The 14,883-nt window shown below is 46.1% G+C and overlaps 1 protein-coding gene across 1 annotated transcript in view; it reads right to left on the bottom strand.

The window, feature by feature from the left end:
* rsf1a (remodeling and spacing factor 1a) overlaps window positions 1–14,883 on the bottom strand; it is a 99,346-nt gene that overhangs the window by 45,780 nt on the left and 38,683 nt on the right. Inside the window, exons 2-3 of the mRNA XM_038818094.1 lie at window positions 13,850–13,941; window positions 8,844–8,936 (exon numbers count right to left, since the gene is read on the bottom strand). Coding sequence (XP_038674022.1) covers window positions 8,844–8,936; window positions 13,850–13,941 — 185 coding nt within the window. The remainder of the gene's footprint in view (window positions 1–8,843; window positions 8,937–13,849; window positions 13,942–14,883) is intronic.

Here is a 14,883-nt window from a genome sequence, read left to right as displayed (position 1 = left end):
CTCTTTAAAAAGGTACAAATCCAGATTCCTTAATCTCCCCTCATAAAACAATCCCACCATCCCGGGATTGGTCTGGTGAACCTGCTGTGCTCCCTCTATGACAAGTACATCCTTCCTTAGATAAGGAGACCAAAATTGTGCACAATATTCCAGATGCAACCTCACCAAAGCTGTATATAATTGCACAAAGACATGTTTACTAATGTCCTCAAATTCCTTTGCAACAAAGGCCAACGTATCATTTGCCATCCTAACTGCTTGCTGCATCTGCATCCTAACTTTTAGTGACTCACGAACATAGAACATAGAATATTACAGCGGAGTACAGGCCTTTTGGCCCTCGATGTTGCGTCGACCTGTGAAACCCATGCCGTCTAAAGCCCATCTACACTAGTCCCTTATCATCCATATGTTTATCCAATGGAACAAGGACACTGATGTTTGTTTGAACATCAACACTTCCCAGCCTTACCATTTAAGAAATACTCTGCCTTTTTTTTTAACCAAAGTGGATAACTTTATACTTGTGCACATTATATTCCATCTTCCATTTACTTAACCTGTCCAAAGCCCCTTGAAGCCTCCGTGCATCCTCCTCACAACTCACATTCCCACTTACCATTGCATCATCAGTAACTTTAGAAATATTGCAATTTGTCCCCAAATCTAAATCATTGATATACATTGCAAACAGCTGTTGCCCCAGCACCGATTCTTGCAGCACCAGTCACAACCTGCCAAACTGGAATTACCGTTTCTCTTTTTGTGTGTGTCAACCAATTCTCAACCATTGCAATATATTATCCCCAATCCCATGTACCCCAATTTTGTTTACTAAACTCCTGTGGGAACTTATTGAAAGTCTTCTGAAAATTCAATGCACCACATCCACTGGTTCCCCTTTATCTATGTTGCAAGTAACATCCTCAAAAACTCCACCAGGGCTGTCAAACATGATTCCTCTTTCAAAAGTCAATGTTGGCTCTGTTCCATCATATCATTATTTTTCAAGTGTCCAGTTATCATATCCTTGTAATAGATTCTAACATTTCCCCTACTGCTGCCATCAAACTAACAGGTTCTTTTTTTTCTCTCCCCCTCCCTTTTTAAACAGCGGGGTTATATCTGCTATTTTCCAGTATGCAGGAACCTTTCCAGAATCAATAAAAGTTTTGAAAGATAGTCTATAGCAAACTCCTTCAAAACTCTGCGTGCAGCTCATCTGGTCCAGGGGATTTACCAACCTTTAATCAAATTAATTTTTCAACTACTACCTCTATTCATACTCATTTTTTTTCAGTTCCTCATTTTCACTAGTCCTTTGGTTCTCTACTATTTCTGGGTGGTGTTCTATATCTTCCTCTGTGAAGACAGACACAATGCAATCATTTAGTTTCTCTACCATTTCCCTATTCTCCATTATAAATTCTCTCATCTCCTCCTGTAATGGATCCAGATTTATCCTCGCTAACACAAGCAGAAAATGCTGGACAATCTCAGCAGGCCTGACAGCATCTGTGGAGAGCGAACCGAGTTAACGTTTAGAGACTAGATGGTTGTTTGTCAAAGACTTTAGCCCTCTCAACATGAATCTTAACATTGCATTTGCCTTCCTAACTGCTGACTGAATCTGCACGTTAACCTTAAGGGAATTAATAAACAGAAAATTCCCATAAATGTTATCTCTGCTGGTCGATTAGCAGAACAGACTTTTTAAAAAGGCTAAAATTGAAGCAGGGATGCATTGATGCAGGCCATTCTAATCCCAAATCATAATGTTTTGGGGGACTGTTTAAATGACAGAGCAATTTAAACTGAACCAGAAGGAAACAGTCAGAAATTTTAAAGCGGACTTCCGGTTGCGGCTATGACCAGCTAAGCCGCACATTTGGAAGCTCCTGCAACAAAGGTGTTTTTGGGCCAATTGGAGGGCCCCAACGGCGCTGAAAAAACGAATCCCGGTGGGGGAAGGTCCCCTGAGGAGAACTAGACCGATTTTATGGTCGGTACGCGGAGTGGAGCGGCAAAAAAAACGGCAGCAGCTCCCCAAAAAAAGCGGGGGAAGAAAATCAAAATGGCGGCCGGCGGTGCATCGGAGGAGTGGAAGAAATGGGCGGAGGAGCAGCAGGCCGCTCTCCTCCGTTTTTTCACGGAGATGAAAGTGGAGCTCCTAGAGTCCATGAACGCGACGGCCACCAGGTTGGTGGGAGCCCAGGCGATCCAAGAGGCGTCGATTAAAGATCTGCAGCAGGAGATGACCGCGAGGGAGGAGGAGGCCACAGTCATCGGGGCAAAGGTGGAGGTGCACGAGGCACTCCACATGAAGTGGCAGAGCCGATTCGAGGAGCTGGACACTCGGATGAGGAGGAAAAATTTGAGGATCCTGGGCCTGGAAGAAGACCTGGAGGGGTCGGATCTCCCGGGATATGTGGCGGAGATGTTGAGCTCCCTGATGGGGGAAGGGGCCGGTCCGGCGCCCCTGGAATTGGAAGAGGCATACCGGGTCATGGCCAGGAGGCCTAGGGCAAACAAGCCCCCGAGGGCGGTGCTGGTGCGGTTCCAGCGGCTAAGTGATCGAGAGAAAGTCCTGAGGTGGGCAAAAAGGGAGAAAAGCAGCAAGTGGCAGAACTCGACGGTAAGGGTGTACCAGGACTGGAGTGCGGAGGTGGCAAAGCGGCGGGCCCGGTACAACCGGACAAAGGCGGTGCTACACGCGAAAAAGATCAAATTTGGAATGCTGCAACCGGCGCGCTTGTGGGTCACCTACAAGGACCAACATCATTATTTCGAGTCCCCAGAGGAGGCCTGGACCTTTGTACAAGAGGAAAAGTTGGACACGAACTAAAACCTGGGAGCACCGGCGGTCGTAGCCGCCGGGGGACTCTTGATTGAGCAAGTGGCCCTTTTCTTTTTCAGGCCAGGTCGGAACTGGGTAACAGTTTCGTGGATTGTTTGGCGTGTTTTTTCTCAAACGGTTGACTTTTCTGAATATTTTGAAGGTTTCGAGTTGTTGGGTGTTTCTGTATATTTGTACTGTTGAAATCTCTATTGTGGGTCGTTGGCTTCTTATGGGGTGTTTCTTCCCGTTTCCAATTTCCCTTAGTTATTTATCCCTCTTACCCTTTTTCTTTGGGTGCTTGGGGGGGTTTTTTGTTCTTTTTTTCTTTTCGGGTTATGGTTATCTGCGGTTATTTATACTGTTTGATGGAGGGTGATGGTTGGGCACACTGTTAGTTGATAGCTAGTTAATTATTTTGTTATTTAAGTATGTAGTTAAGTATTTATGTATTTAGTTGCCATTGGGTATTTATATCGTTAAGTTGGGGAGACGGGACGGGGGGGGAGCGGGTTGATTATGCGGGTCTTTCTCGGGGGTTTTAAGGGGATCTTTCACGGGCGCAGAAGGGGTGAACCGGGAGGAGTCGGAATGTGGCAGGAGCAGCCGGGTCAGCGGAGACCAGCTGACTCTCGGGAGTACGATGTGGGGTACATCGCGGCTAGGAGGGGTCCTAGCCAGGGGGGGGGGAGGAGGCTGGGGGGGGGACACCGGGTTGCTGCTGGAAAGACCAGGGACGAGAAGGGGAGAGCTGGGGGGGGTGGGGGGGGCCATCGCTATGGGAAGCGGGTCAGAAAAGAAGGGATGACCCGGGGCGAGCAAGGGACAAGACATGGCTAATCGACAGGGAGTAGGGACGGGTCGCAGATCACGTGGAACGTAAGGGGGCTGAATGGGCCGGTCAAAAGATCAAGGGTCTTCTCACACCTGAAGGGACTGAAGGCTGATGTAGCAATGCTGCAGGAGACTCATTTGAGGGTAGCAGATCAGGTCCGCCTGAGAAGGGGGTGGGTGGGACAGGTGTTCCACTCAGGCTTGGATATCAAGAACCGGGGGGGTGGCGATTTTGGTGGGAAAGAGGGTGTCGTTTGTGGCGGCAGAGGTGGTGGCAGACAAGGAGGGCAGGTACGTGATGGTGAGGGGTAGGCTGCAGGGAGAGAATGTGGTACTGGTAAATGTGTATGCCCCGAACTGGGACGACGCGGGTTTTATGAGGCGCCTGCTGGGCCTCATCCCGGGACTGGAGGCAGGGGGCCTGATCATGGGAGGGGACTTTAAAACGGTGTTAGACCCTGGGCTGGATAGATCGAGTTCCAGGACGAATAGGAGGCCGGCAGCGGCAGAGGTGTTAAGGGGGTTCATGGAGCAGATGGGAGGGGTAGACCCATGGAGATTTGGTAGGCCTAGGGCGAGGGAGTATTCTTTTTTTCTCCCACGTCCACAGAGTGTACTCTAGGATCGATTTTTTCGTATTGAACAGGGGGCTGATACCGAGAGTGCAGGACACGGAGTACTCGGCCATTGCGATATCGGACCATGCACCACATTGGGTGGACGTGGACATGGGGGAGGCGCGGGACCAACGCCCGTTGTGGCGCCTGGATGTAGGGCTGTTGGCGGACGAAGAGGTGTGCAGAAGGGTGAGAACGGGCATTGAGAACTATCTGGGTACGAATGACACAGGTGAGGTGCAGGTGGGGACGGTCTGGGAGGCCTTGAAAGCAGTGATTAGAGGAGAGCTGATCTCCATAAGGGCACACAGAGAGAGGAAGGAGAGGCAGGAAAGGGAGAGGCTGGTGGGGGAGCTCCTAGAAGTAGATAGGAAATATGCGGCGGCACCAGAGGAGGGGCTATTAAGGGAGCGGCGTAGCTTGCAGGCCAGGTTCGACCTACTGACCACTAGGAAGGCGGAAATGCAGTGGAGAAGGGCGCAGGGTGCGGCGTATGAGTAAGGGGAAAAGGCGAGCAGGATGCTGGCACACCAGCTTCGTAAGCGAGATGCAGCCAGAGAGATTGGGGGAGTGAGAGAGAGGGGTGGGGACGTAGTGCAGAAGGGGCAAGAGGTGAATAGGGTCTTTAGGGACTTCTATAGGGAATTGTATAGGTCTGAACCGCCGAAGAGGAGAGGGGGAATGAAGAACTTTCTCGACAAATTGGGGTTCCCAAAGGTACAGGAGGAGCTGGTGGAAGGGTTGGGGGCGCCGATAGAGCTGCAGGAGCTAATTAAAGGGATAGGCCAGATGCAGGCGGGGAAGGCGCCGGGGCCGGATGGGTTCCCGGTGGAGTTTTACAGGAAATTTGTGGACTTGGTGGGTCCAGTGCTGGTGCGAGCCTTTAATGAGGCGCGCGAGGGGGGGGTTCTGCCCCCAACAATGTCGCAGGCCCTGATCTCCTTGATTTTGAAGCGGGACAAGGACCCGGTCCAGTGCGGGTCCTACAGGCCCATCTCCCTCCTGAATGTTGACGCCAAGCTGTTAGCAAAGGTCCTGGCAACCAGGATAGAGGACTGTGTGCCAGGGGTAGTCCATGAAGACCAGACGGGGTTCGTGAAGGGACGCCAACTTAACACAAATGTCCGGAGATTGTTAAATGTGATTATGATGCCAGCAGTGGAAGGGGAGGCGGAGATAGTGGTAGCGCTGGACGCGGAGAAGGCATTTGACAGGGTGGAGTGGGAATACTTGTGGGAGACGTTGGAAAGGTTTGGGTTTGGGGAGGGATTTATCAAGTGGGTAAAACTGCTCTATTCAGCTCCGATGGCAAGTGTGGTAACAAACGGGAGGAGGTCAGAATATTTTGGGCTCCATCGAGGTACTAGGCAGGGATGTCCCCTATCTCCCTTACTCTTTGCATTAGCGATTGAGCCGTTGGCGATGGCACTGAGGGGTTCAGGGGGGTGGAGAGGACTGACAAGGGGAGGGGAGGAACATCGGGTCTCGCTCTATGCGGATGATTTGTTGTTGTATGTGGCAGACCCGGAGGGGGGAATGCCGGAGGTAATGGGGATACTAGCGGAGTTCGGGGACTTTTCGGGATATAAATTAAATCTGGGGAAAAGTGAGGTCTTTGTAATACACCCGGGAGACCAAGGGGAGGGAATTGGGAGGCTCCCCTTCAAAAGAGCAGTTAAAAGTTTTAGGTATTTGGGGGTGCAGGTGGCAAAGAACTGGGGGACCCTCCACAAGTTGAACTTTTCCAGACTGGTGGAACAGATGGAGGAGGAGTTTAAGAGGTGGGACATGGTGCCGCTGTCGCTGGCAGGGAGGGTGCAGTCAGTTAAAATGACGGTCCTCCCGAGGTTCTTGTTTTTGTTCCAGTGTCTGCCCATCTTCCTCCCCAGGGCCTTTTTCAAGAAGGTAACGAGTAGTATCATGGGGTATGTGTGGGCACATGGCACCCCGAGAGTTAGAAGGGTCTTTTTGGAGCGGAGTAGGGATAGTGGAGGGCTGGCGTTACCCAACCTTTCAGGATATTACTGGGCGGCAAATACATCGATGGTACGAAAGTGGATGATGGAAGGGGAGGGGGCAGCCTGGAAGCGCATGGAGAGGGCGTCCTGCGGCAACACAAGCTTAGGGGCACTGGTAACGGCACCATGGCCGCTCCCTCCCACGAGGTATACCACGAGCCCGGTGGTGGCGGCCACCCTCAAGATCTGGGGGCAGTGGAGGCGACACAGGGGGGAAGTGGGAGGTCTGATAGGGGCACCACTAAGAGGGAACCACAGATTTGCGCCGGGAAACACAGGAGGGGGATTCCAGAGCTGGCAGAGGGCGGGTATTAGACAACTGAGGGACTTGTTTATAGAGGGGAGGTTTGCGAGCCTGGGTGAGCTGGAGGAGAAATTTGGGCTCCCCCGGGGAACACGTTCAGGTACCTCCAAGTGAAGGCATTTGCCAGACGACAGGTAGCGGGGTTCCCCGCGCTCCCCGACAGGGGGGTGAGTGATAGGGTGCTATCAGGGGTCTGGGTCGGGGAGGGGAAGATCTCGGACATCTATAAGATTATGCAGGAGGTGGAGGAGGTACCAGTAGAGGAGCTGAAAGATAAGTGGGAGTTAGAGCTGGGGGAACAGATAGAGGACGGGACATGGGCAGACGCCCTGGAGAGGGTCAACTCGTCGTCGTCATGTGCGAGACTAAGTCTCATTCAATTTAAGGTACTGCATAGAGCCCACATGACGGGGACAAGGATGAGTCGGTTTTTCGGGGGTGAAGACAGGTGTATTAGATGTTCGGGAAGCCCTGCGAATCATGCACATATGTTTTGGGCATGTCCGGCACTGGAGGAGTTCTGGAAGGGGGTGGCAGGGACGGTGTCGAGAGTGGTGGGGTCCAGGGTCAAGCCAGGATGGGGACTTGCGATCTTCGGGGTTGGGGTGGAACCGGGGGTACAGGAGGCGAGGGAGGCTGGAATATTAGCCTTTGCGTCCTTGGTGGCTCGGAGGAGGATCCTGATTCAGTGGAGGGACGAAAGGCCTCCGAGTGTTAACACCTGGTTAAACGACATGGCAAACTTCATCCAATTGGAAAGGATCAAATTCGCCCTGAGAGGGTCGGTGCAGGGGTTTTTCAGGCGATGGCAACCCTTCCTAGACCTCTTGGATCAGAGATAGAAACTGAGGCCGTGACAGCAGCAACCCGGGAGGGGAGGGGAGGGCGGGAGGGAGGGGGGAGGAGGGGGGGGGGGGGGGAGGGGGGACAAAGACGGGGGGGGGGGGGGGACTTTTATCTTTTTCTTGTTAAGTAGGGGGGTTTGATTTTGTTTTATTATAATTTAAATGTAAATGTAGGGGGGGTTAAAATGTTTGTATTTTGAAAAATTTCTTCAATAAAAATTATTTAAAAAAAAAAAAAGAAATTTTAAAGCAGTACCTTCCTGCAGGTCATTCAGAAGGTCACGAAAAAAATTGAGGAGTTTTATTTTTGCCCATCTATTCTGGCATTTGCTGAACATTTGGGGATGGGTTACTCCAATGGCCCAATGACAAAGGGCATGTGGTCCAATAATAAACCTGAGGAGGCCAACATATGTTTGACTGGCAGTCTGTGCTGAATCAGAAGGTTGCAACAGCAGCGGAGAGGAAGACAACTCAATTATCTGAGGTTTCATTTCAGATTTCTGTCCAGTGATCCTTGCTGGACGTTTTATAAATTTCATGGGATGAGGGTGTCGCTAGCAAGGCCAGCATTAGTTGTCCATCCCTAATTTTCCATGAACCAAGCAGCTTGTCACACCATTGAGAGTCAATCACATTGTTGTGGGCCTGGAATCACATGTAGGTCAGACCAGGATATTCCCTTCAATAAAGGGCATTAGTGAACCCAGATGGGTTTTTGAGACAATCGACGATAGTTTCAAGGTCACCATTACTTTAAATTACAGATTTTATGATTTGAATTTAAATTCCAACAGCTGCTGCGGTGGGATTTGAACCCTTATCCCCAGAGTATTAGCCTGGGCCTCTGGATTACTAGGCCAGTGACATTACGTATGCACATGCGTGGTTCACGTATGTGAGATATTTAACAAAATCAAGATGAGGCTTAGCTACGATATTTGCCAGTGGGGAATAGCCTAAAGACAGTCATGGTTTAGTTCAAATAGGAATAATGATCAGATAATGTTGCCATTGTTGAACTATATCCTAGCAAGGAAGTCTTTAGGAAAGGAAAAGAATGGAGAGTAAGTCTAGGGTCAAAATGGTTGGTAAAAGAGAGAAGAATGAATAACTGGTCTTTAATATATAATTCAGCGAGCAAGAGCTTTGCTTCAAAAGATGGCAAGTATGAGAGATATGAAGATGGTGCAGTGCAGGATAGGAGTTTGGGATCGAGGAATTCTGGCACTTTACAGGGATATTATTCCAGACCTAAATGATCAATTCAGGTGATAATACATTCACTTTCCCTGCACTGGCATCCCCCATACACCGGATCTTGCATTATTACTAGAATGCATATACATACAATGCCTATAAAATAAATGTTTGGTGTTCATAAATTACCTTTAAGAGGCCAAGTTTGCATTCTGCATTCATCTCGGTGTATCCAATTTTTTCCATCTCCCAGGCCCAAGTATTGTTGTATTCCAAGCAAATCTATTCCAAATGAAAAAAAATTATTTCACAATATGTTCACATTGAAGGTCAAACTTGAAAACTTTTTAAAGCGAAAGAGGGAAAAAAACACAGAAAAATTAAAAGTTTGTTGTTCAAAGTTTCTCGATGATGACTTAGTTGGTGATGGTAAAGTAGAACAAAGACACATGACCCAGGTAATGGGATCAATTTACAACCTGCGTCCTAACAGTGGGAGGCAGTAGGAGGAATCACAACTGCCCCGTCAAACAAGTCATATCTGAGATTATTAGGCTGGATTCAGACCCAATTACAATCCAGAGACATAATGCGGAAATATTTTTTTTAAATCCTGGATAACCTACAAGCAGGCAGTGTGTCTGCAAAAGATGCAACTAAGAGGTTGTAAAAGGTGAGGTCCATGATTACAAAGAGACATGCCTAATGGAACTTTATGATTGCTGGAGATTCTCTGGAGAGACAGTGTGTTTAGATTTAGGTAAGCAGGTCATGGGATCAGAGTGGGATAGAAATTATGCAATTAATGGAAGGAGCCACATCTGTCTGTAGTTTTGCTGTTTGATATAAGCGTTGTAGTCTGATAGGAGTGACGTTGAAGCAGTTTTTCCAAATGCTGTCAGGTTAAACAGGAGTCTGACAAAAACAGAAGGATTTCTAAGTTGTGCCTGAAAGATTGTGTCTCCTTTTCTGAAACAAAATCTCCACACAATAGTACAGCAAGTATCCCTGTGTTTGATAACTTTATTTACAAGTAACTTTTGACCTGTAATGGGATTTGCTCAAGTGGAAATATAGAAGTTATGTAAGCAGTCAAGGTGTTTCCTTTTAAGAATTGTTTGGAACTGTTAATTGAAAAGCTATTTTCTGTGACGTTCATGTGGGTACTCTTGTGTTAATAATATAGTTTGCTTTGATAGAAAAGATCCCCATGTCAGTAGAATCACAAGCATTACTGCCTCCCCCCCCCGAATCAGAGTACATTACCACAATGCCAATGTCTTCCCCTTATTTTTTTAAGCGGAAACTAACTGGAACGCAAATAACACTGCGGCTAGAAGTATAGATCAAAGGCTGGGAATTCTGCCAGCGAGTGACTCAATTTTTGGCTTCCCATCATTCTAGGGCATCAGGGGTGTGATGGAATATTCTTTACTTGCCGTAATGAGTACAACTTCAACAACAATCCAGAAGCTCAGCACCATCCAGGATAAAGTATCCTGATAACTCCGCTCCCCACCCTAAATCTTCATTCTAAGTGCAGCAGATGCAACCACCTGCAAATTCCCAAGTTACAATACATATGGCCATTCCTTAATCATCGCTGCATCAAAATTTAGGAAATCTCTCCCTAATGGCATTATAAAAGAGTATCTTTAGCACACAGACTCCACCAGTTCAAGTAGGTGGCACAACACCACCTTCTCAAGGGCAATTTGGAATGGGCAATAACTACTGACCCTTCCAGCGGTGCCCATATCCTATGAATTATTACATTCCACTGGAAAATACATGCAGGTCTATCATGAACATAATTGGAACATGAGGCCATTCGCCCTCCTCACCATTCACAGTAACTTCATTGCAGTGTTAATGTAAGCCTACTTGTGACAATATTAAAGATTATTAATATTCAATTAATCATGGTCGAATCACTACAATTGACTGTCATGCACCCTGTAGACAGTCAGCATATCGGATCACACAAGAATCATGACCATTTGGAAGACGTATCTGTCCTCTTCGCTGAGGAGAGGAAAGGAAACTTCGAAAAACACATCACTGCAGTACACTTAAACAGCACCTTGTCCACCAGATATTTACAGCCCTCATTTGTCAATGCCTCTTTCCGACCAAGCCAACCTATTGCTGGATAAGCAATGATGCTCCTCCCTCAGCTGCTGCAAGCAACAAATAACCAGACCCAGAACACACAAAGCATTCCAATGCTATTAAATAAAAATGAAAGGGGGAAGGATGCCCACCAAAAGCTTATTTTTCTCTCGTCAGAGAAAGAATATCAAATGCGTATCTCTAGAACGGTTGCGTTTCATAGATTGTGCTTCAGGTTGATAGTTTTTAATCTTGGCTTTTATCACATTTGCACTATTAAGACGATTGTGCGGCAGCTTTTGTGTCTCTCGACATCCCAACATAGTTCATATACATTGCATTTGCTTTCTGAACTGTCAGTGCTGTCTGGTTTCAGATTATTCAAGGTTACAACTTCACTATAGTCATAGCAAACCATTTTGACAGATACAATGGACGGTTGTGGTCTGAAGGGTTCATAGCTCATGAGGCAATAGAAACCCCAAGAACTCTTCTGCATGTATCTGTGATGCAAAAGGCCCACTTCATCATTCAAATGATGTACATTTCCGTCCTTCATGGGAAAAACAAGTCCTTCATTTTGCCTTTTCCATCTGCTACTACTGAAGATGCCAACTCATATTAAGGGAAGGTTCCCCACATGTTGACAGGATACTCCATTTTACGATCTATCACACCTCGCTGAAATGCAATTTTTTTTTTTTTTAAATAAGTCAAACCTTGACAGAAAGCAACAAAGAGTGATGTCGGGTATACTTAAACAAATAATTGGCCAATAATTTATTTTTAAAATTTAGAATACCCAACTCATTTATTCTAATTAAGGGGCAATTTAGTGTGGCCAATCCATCTACCCTGCACATCTTTGGGCTGTGGGGGCGAAACCCACGCAAACACGGGGCGAATGTGCAAACTCCACACAAACAGTGACCCAGAGCAAGGATCGAACCTGGGTCCTTGGCGCCATGAGGCAGCAGTGCTAACCACTGCACTACCATGCTGTCCCATTGTCCAATTGAACAATTATTTGTTTAAAGTGTACCCGACACATCACTCGTTATTAAAGTTTATTTCTTTATATTTTTAATAAATTTAAAGTGCCCAATTCTCTTTTTTCCCCATTAAGGGACAATTTAACGTGGCCAATCCACCTAGCTTGCACATCCTTGGGTTGTGGGGGCAAGACGCCCCCTTATAAAAGCACCTCTGTAACTGGTGATGTGGCACGTAGAAGGCTACAGTTCTGGTCATCCCGTTAAAAGGAAGACTAAAGTCAACAGAAGGGTCCAGTAAGATTTGCCAGAATTATACCCGGAATGAGAAATAATAGTATTAGGTACAAATAAATTAGGGGTTCTTTTACACTGGAAGAGCTGACGGTGAAGGGGAAAACCCAAATTAAAGTTTTACCAAAATACTTCATAATTTTGCAGATAAATACAAAAAAAGATCGATATTGGTTCACAACCAGTGGAAATAAGGAGTCAGACAGTCATAACAGCAAAGAAGGCCATCTGGCCCATCACTAGAAGGAGGGAGAACAGACTGAGCATTATAACTAGAAAAGGTCAGCACGGCGCCGAGGTCCCAGGTTCGATCCCGGCTCTGGGTCACTGTCCATGTGGAGTTTGCACATTCTCCCCGTGTCTGCGTGGGTTTCGCCCCCATAACCCAAAGATGTGCAGGCTAGGTGGATTAGCCACACTAAATTGCCCCACAATTGGAAAAAATTAATTGGGTACTCTAAATTTATTTAAAAAAATAAAAATAACTAGAAAAGGTTGAATTGTTTCCACACAAGGGTAATAAGAACAAGAAATGCTTCCCTCAAATGGTTAGTTGCACATGAGCTATCTCATTATATAAATAGGAATTGGAAAATTACCCGAAATGGTGAATTTAAAAGGATGTGGGGAAAGGGATTGCATGAAACAGACCTAGTTAAATTTATAGTACGAAGACAAGCATACTGGCCTTATACTGCGCACAAATTCCTGATTCTATGGTTATATATTTTGCAATTTGTGGTTTTATTTTCTCTTCTAGCTAACACTGGAATTTAAAGCGGCCAATCTTGAAACGAAGATGCTGAACTACGTGGATTCATGCCAATGACTATCCAAGCAGCAGGTTTTGAACTTTAGTGCAAATCGAGAAGGCTCAATAAATGGAAGTTGTTCCACGGAGAAACAAATTGTATCACTTTTTGCAGAATCCAATAGCAATTGTAAGGCCATGGGAGAGGATGTGTGACCATGGTAGGGGGGGGCATGCCCCATGGTTCAGGGAGCCAGTTGTTAAAACATGTCTTTTTACAGCATAAGCCTTAAACAGCAGACACGTGAACTATATGCTGAGAGTTTGGAGCAAAGCCACTGTCTTGACTTATAAAGAGTCATATTGGACTCGAAACATTAACTCTATCTCTCTCTCTCCAGAGATGCTGCCAGACCTGCTGAGCGTTTTCAACACTTTGTTTTCATTCCAGATCTCCAGCAGCCACAGTATTTTGCTTTTATTATCTTAACATCCATGCTGGACCCAGCATTGAATTTTATCAAAGCCTTTATCCTGGCTGGACAGTATGTCACCAGATCCTAGGTTTTGTTTTTGTTTTTTAATTAATTGGGCCATTTATTGCCCATCCCTAGTTGGCTGAGAAAATTGTGGTGCATGGCCTTCTTGAACCACTGCAATTGGGGTGATGTAGGTGCTGTTACAGAGGGAGCGCCAGGCGTTTGATCCACTCCAATGCAATTTTAACTCAAACTAAAAGGTAGCTTTCAAGAAATGCAGCACGACTCCCCATGCTTGTTGTGAAATGGTCACCCACTAAATGTAGGGATTACAACAGTTCAGTAAGAGAGTGGCGCACACACACACACATGACCAACTCTAAATGAATGACAGTACTTATAATAATAATAAGACCATAAGACATAGGAAATAATCTTTATTATTGTCACAGGGAGGTTGACATTAACACTGCAATGAAGTTACTGTGAAAATCCCCAAGTCGCCACATGGATGGAGAATTCAGAACGTCCAAATTACTATAGCAGGGACAATGTACGGTTGCTTACCCTGAGAAGGTACTTTTCCCATCGATCAAAGCTCACAGACTTCCCAATCTTCCTCATCAGTTTCAGGTGAAGGTCCACCAATGGCTGGGGAACTGTAAGAAAAAAGGTGATGTTGGGTTTAAAAATTTACTTTACGTGAAAGAAACGGAATCACAATTTTTAAAAAAATGAGTAATTGTGCCCTACAGAAACCAAACCTATTAATCTATTACCAATCAGTCTCCTGTGGTGTTTGCACAGAGAGTCAAGACGAGTCCAAGTTTCATGTAGGGTTAGGTAACTTAGGATAATTGAACTAGCACGCACAGATGGAACACAGTCTCATTGCAAAGACATACCTTCAACTTTCCACTACTTTGGTGAAAATCAAATAACTAAGTAAACCAAATCAAACAAGCCGAGGGACAAATTAAAAGGGACAGCCCCTTAAAGGGATACTGCCTGAAACAAAAACAAATCACAAATTGAACTGAAAACATCAAATCAAAAAGTGATTTAAGGGGGTCCATAATCTTCATATTTCCACCACAAATTACCATGTGTGTGTTCAGGGAAATTTGCTGAATATTTGTTGCAATGTAAATTACATCCTCCTGCCAGTGGCAGCACTGTAGCTTCTCCACTGGCGGGATTGTGTAATTACAGCTCAATATAATATAAACGACCGATGTAAGCATAGAAGCGCGGACACAATTTAAACAAAAAAAGACTGCAAATGAAGGCAGAGTCAAGACTTGCAATAGATCACAAGTTCAGTCTCCCACTGTTGCAATAGACCCTTAAACAGATAACTGAAGTTTAGCACGATAAGAGGAGAAAAATAAGGAGGAATAACAAAGTTTATAACAGTTTTTGTAATCACATCAGGGAAACTCAACTTAGACAAATCATGCAAACTGAATAACACAAGTAGCTCGCTACAGTGAAGATTCCGGTGACCATTGATGCACAGCTAATAAGGCACCAGTCAATTAATGCTTTGAGAGGAGCAGTCACCACTCAATGAATAAATTCAAAAGAGCAGCAGGTAGCAG

This window comes from Scyliorhinus canicula, chromosome 14 (assembly GCF_902713615.1).
Source record: "Scyliorhinus canicula chromosome 14, sScyCan1.1, whole genome shotgun sequence".
NCBI classification, from domain to species: Eukaryota; Metazoa; Chordata; class Chondrichthyes; order Carcharhiniformes; family Scyliorhinidae; genus Scyliorhinus; species Scyliorhinus canicula.
This window is presented reverse-complemented; position numbering and strand designations above follow the sequence as displayed.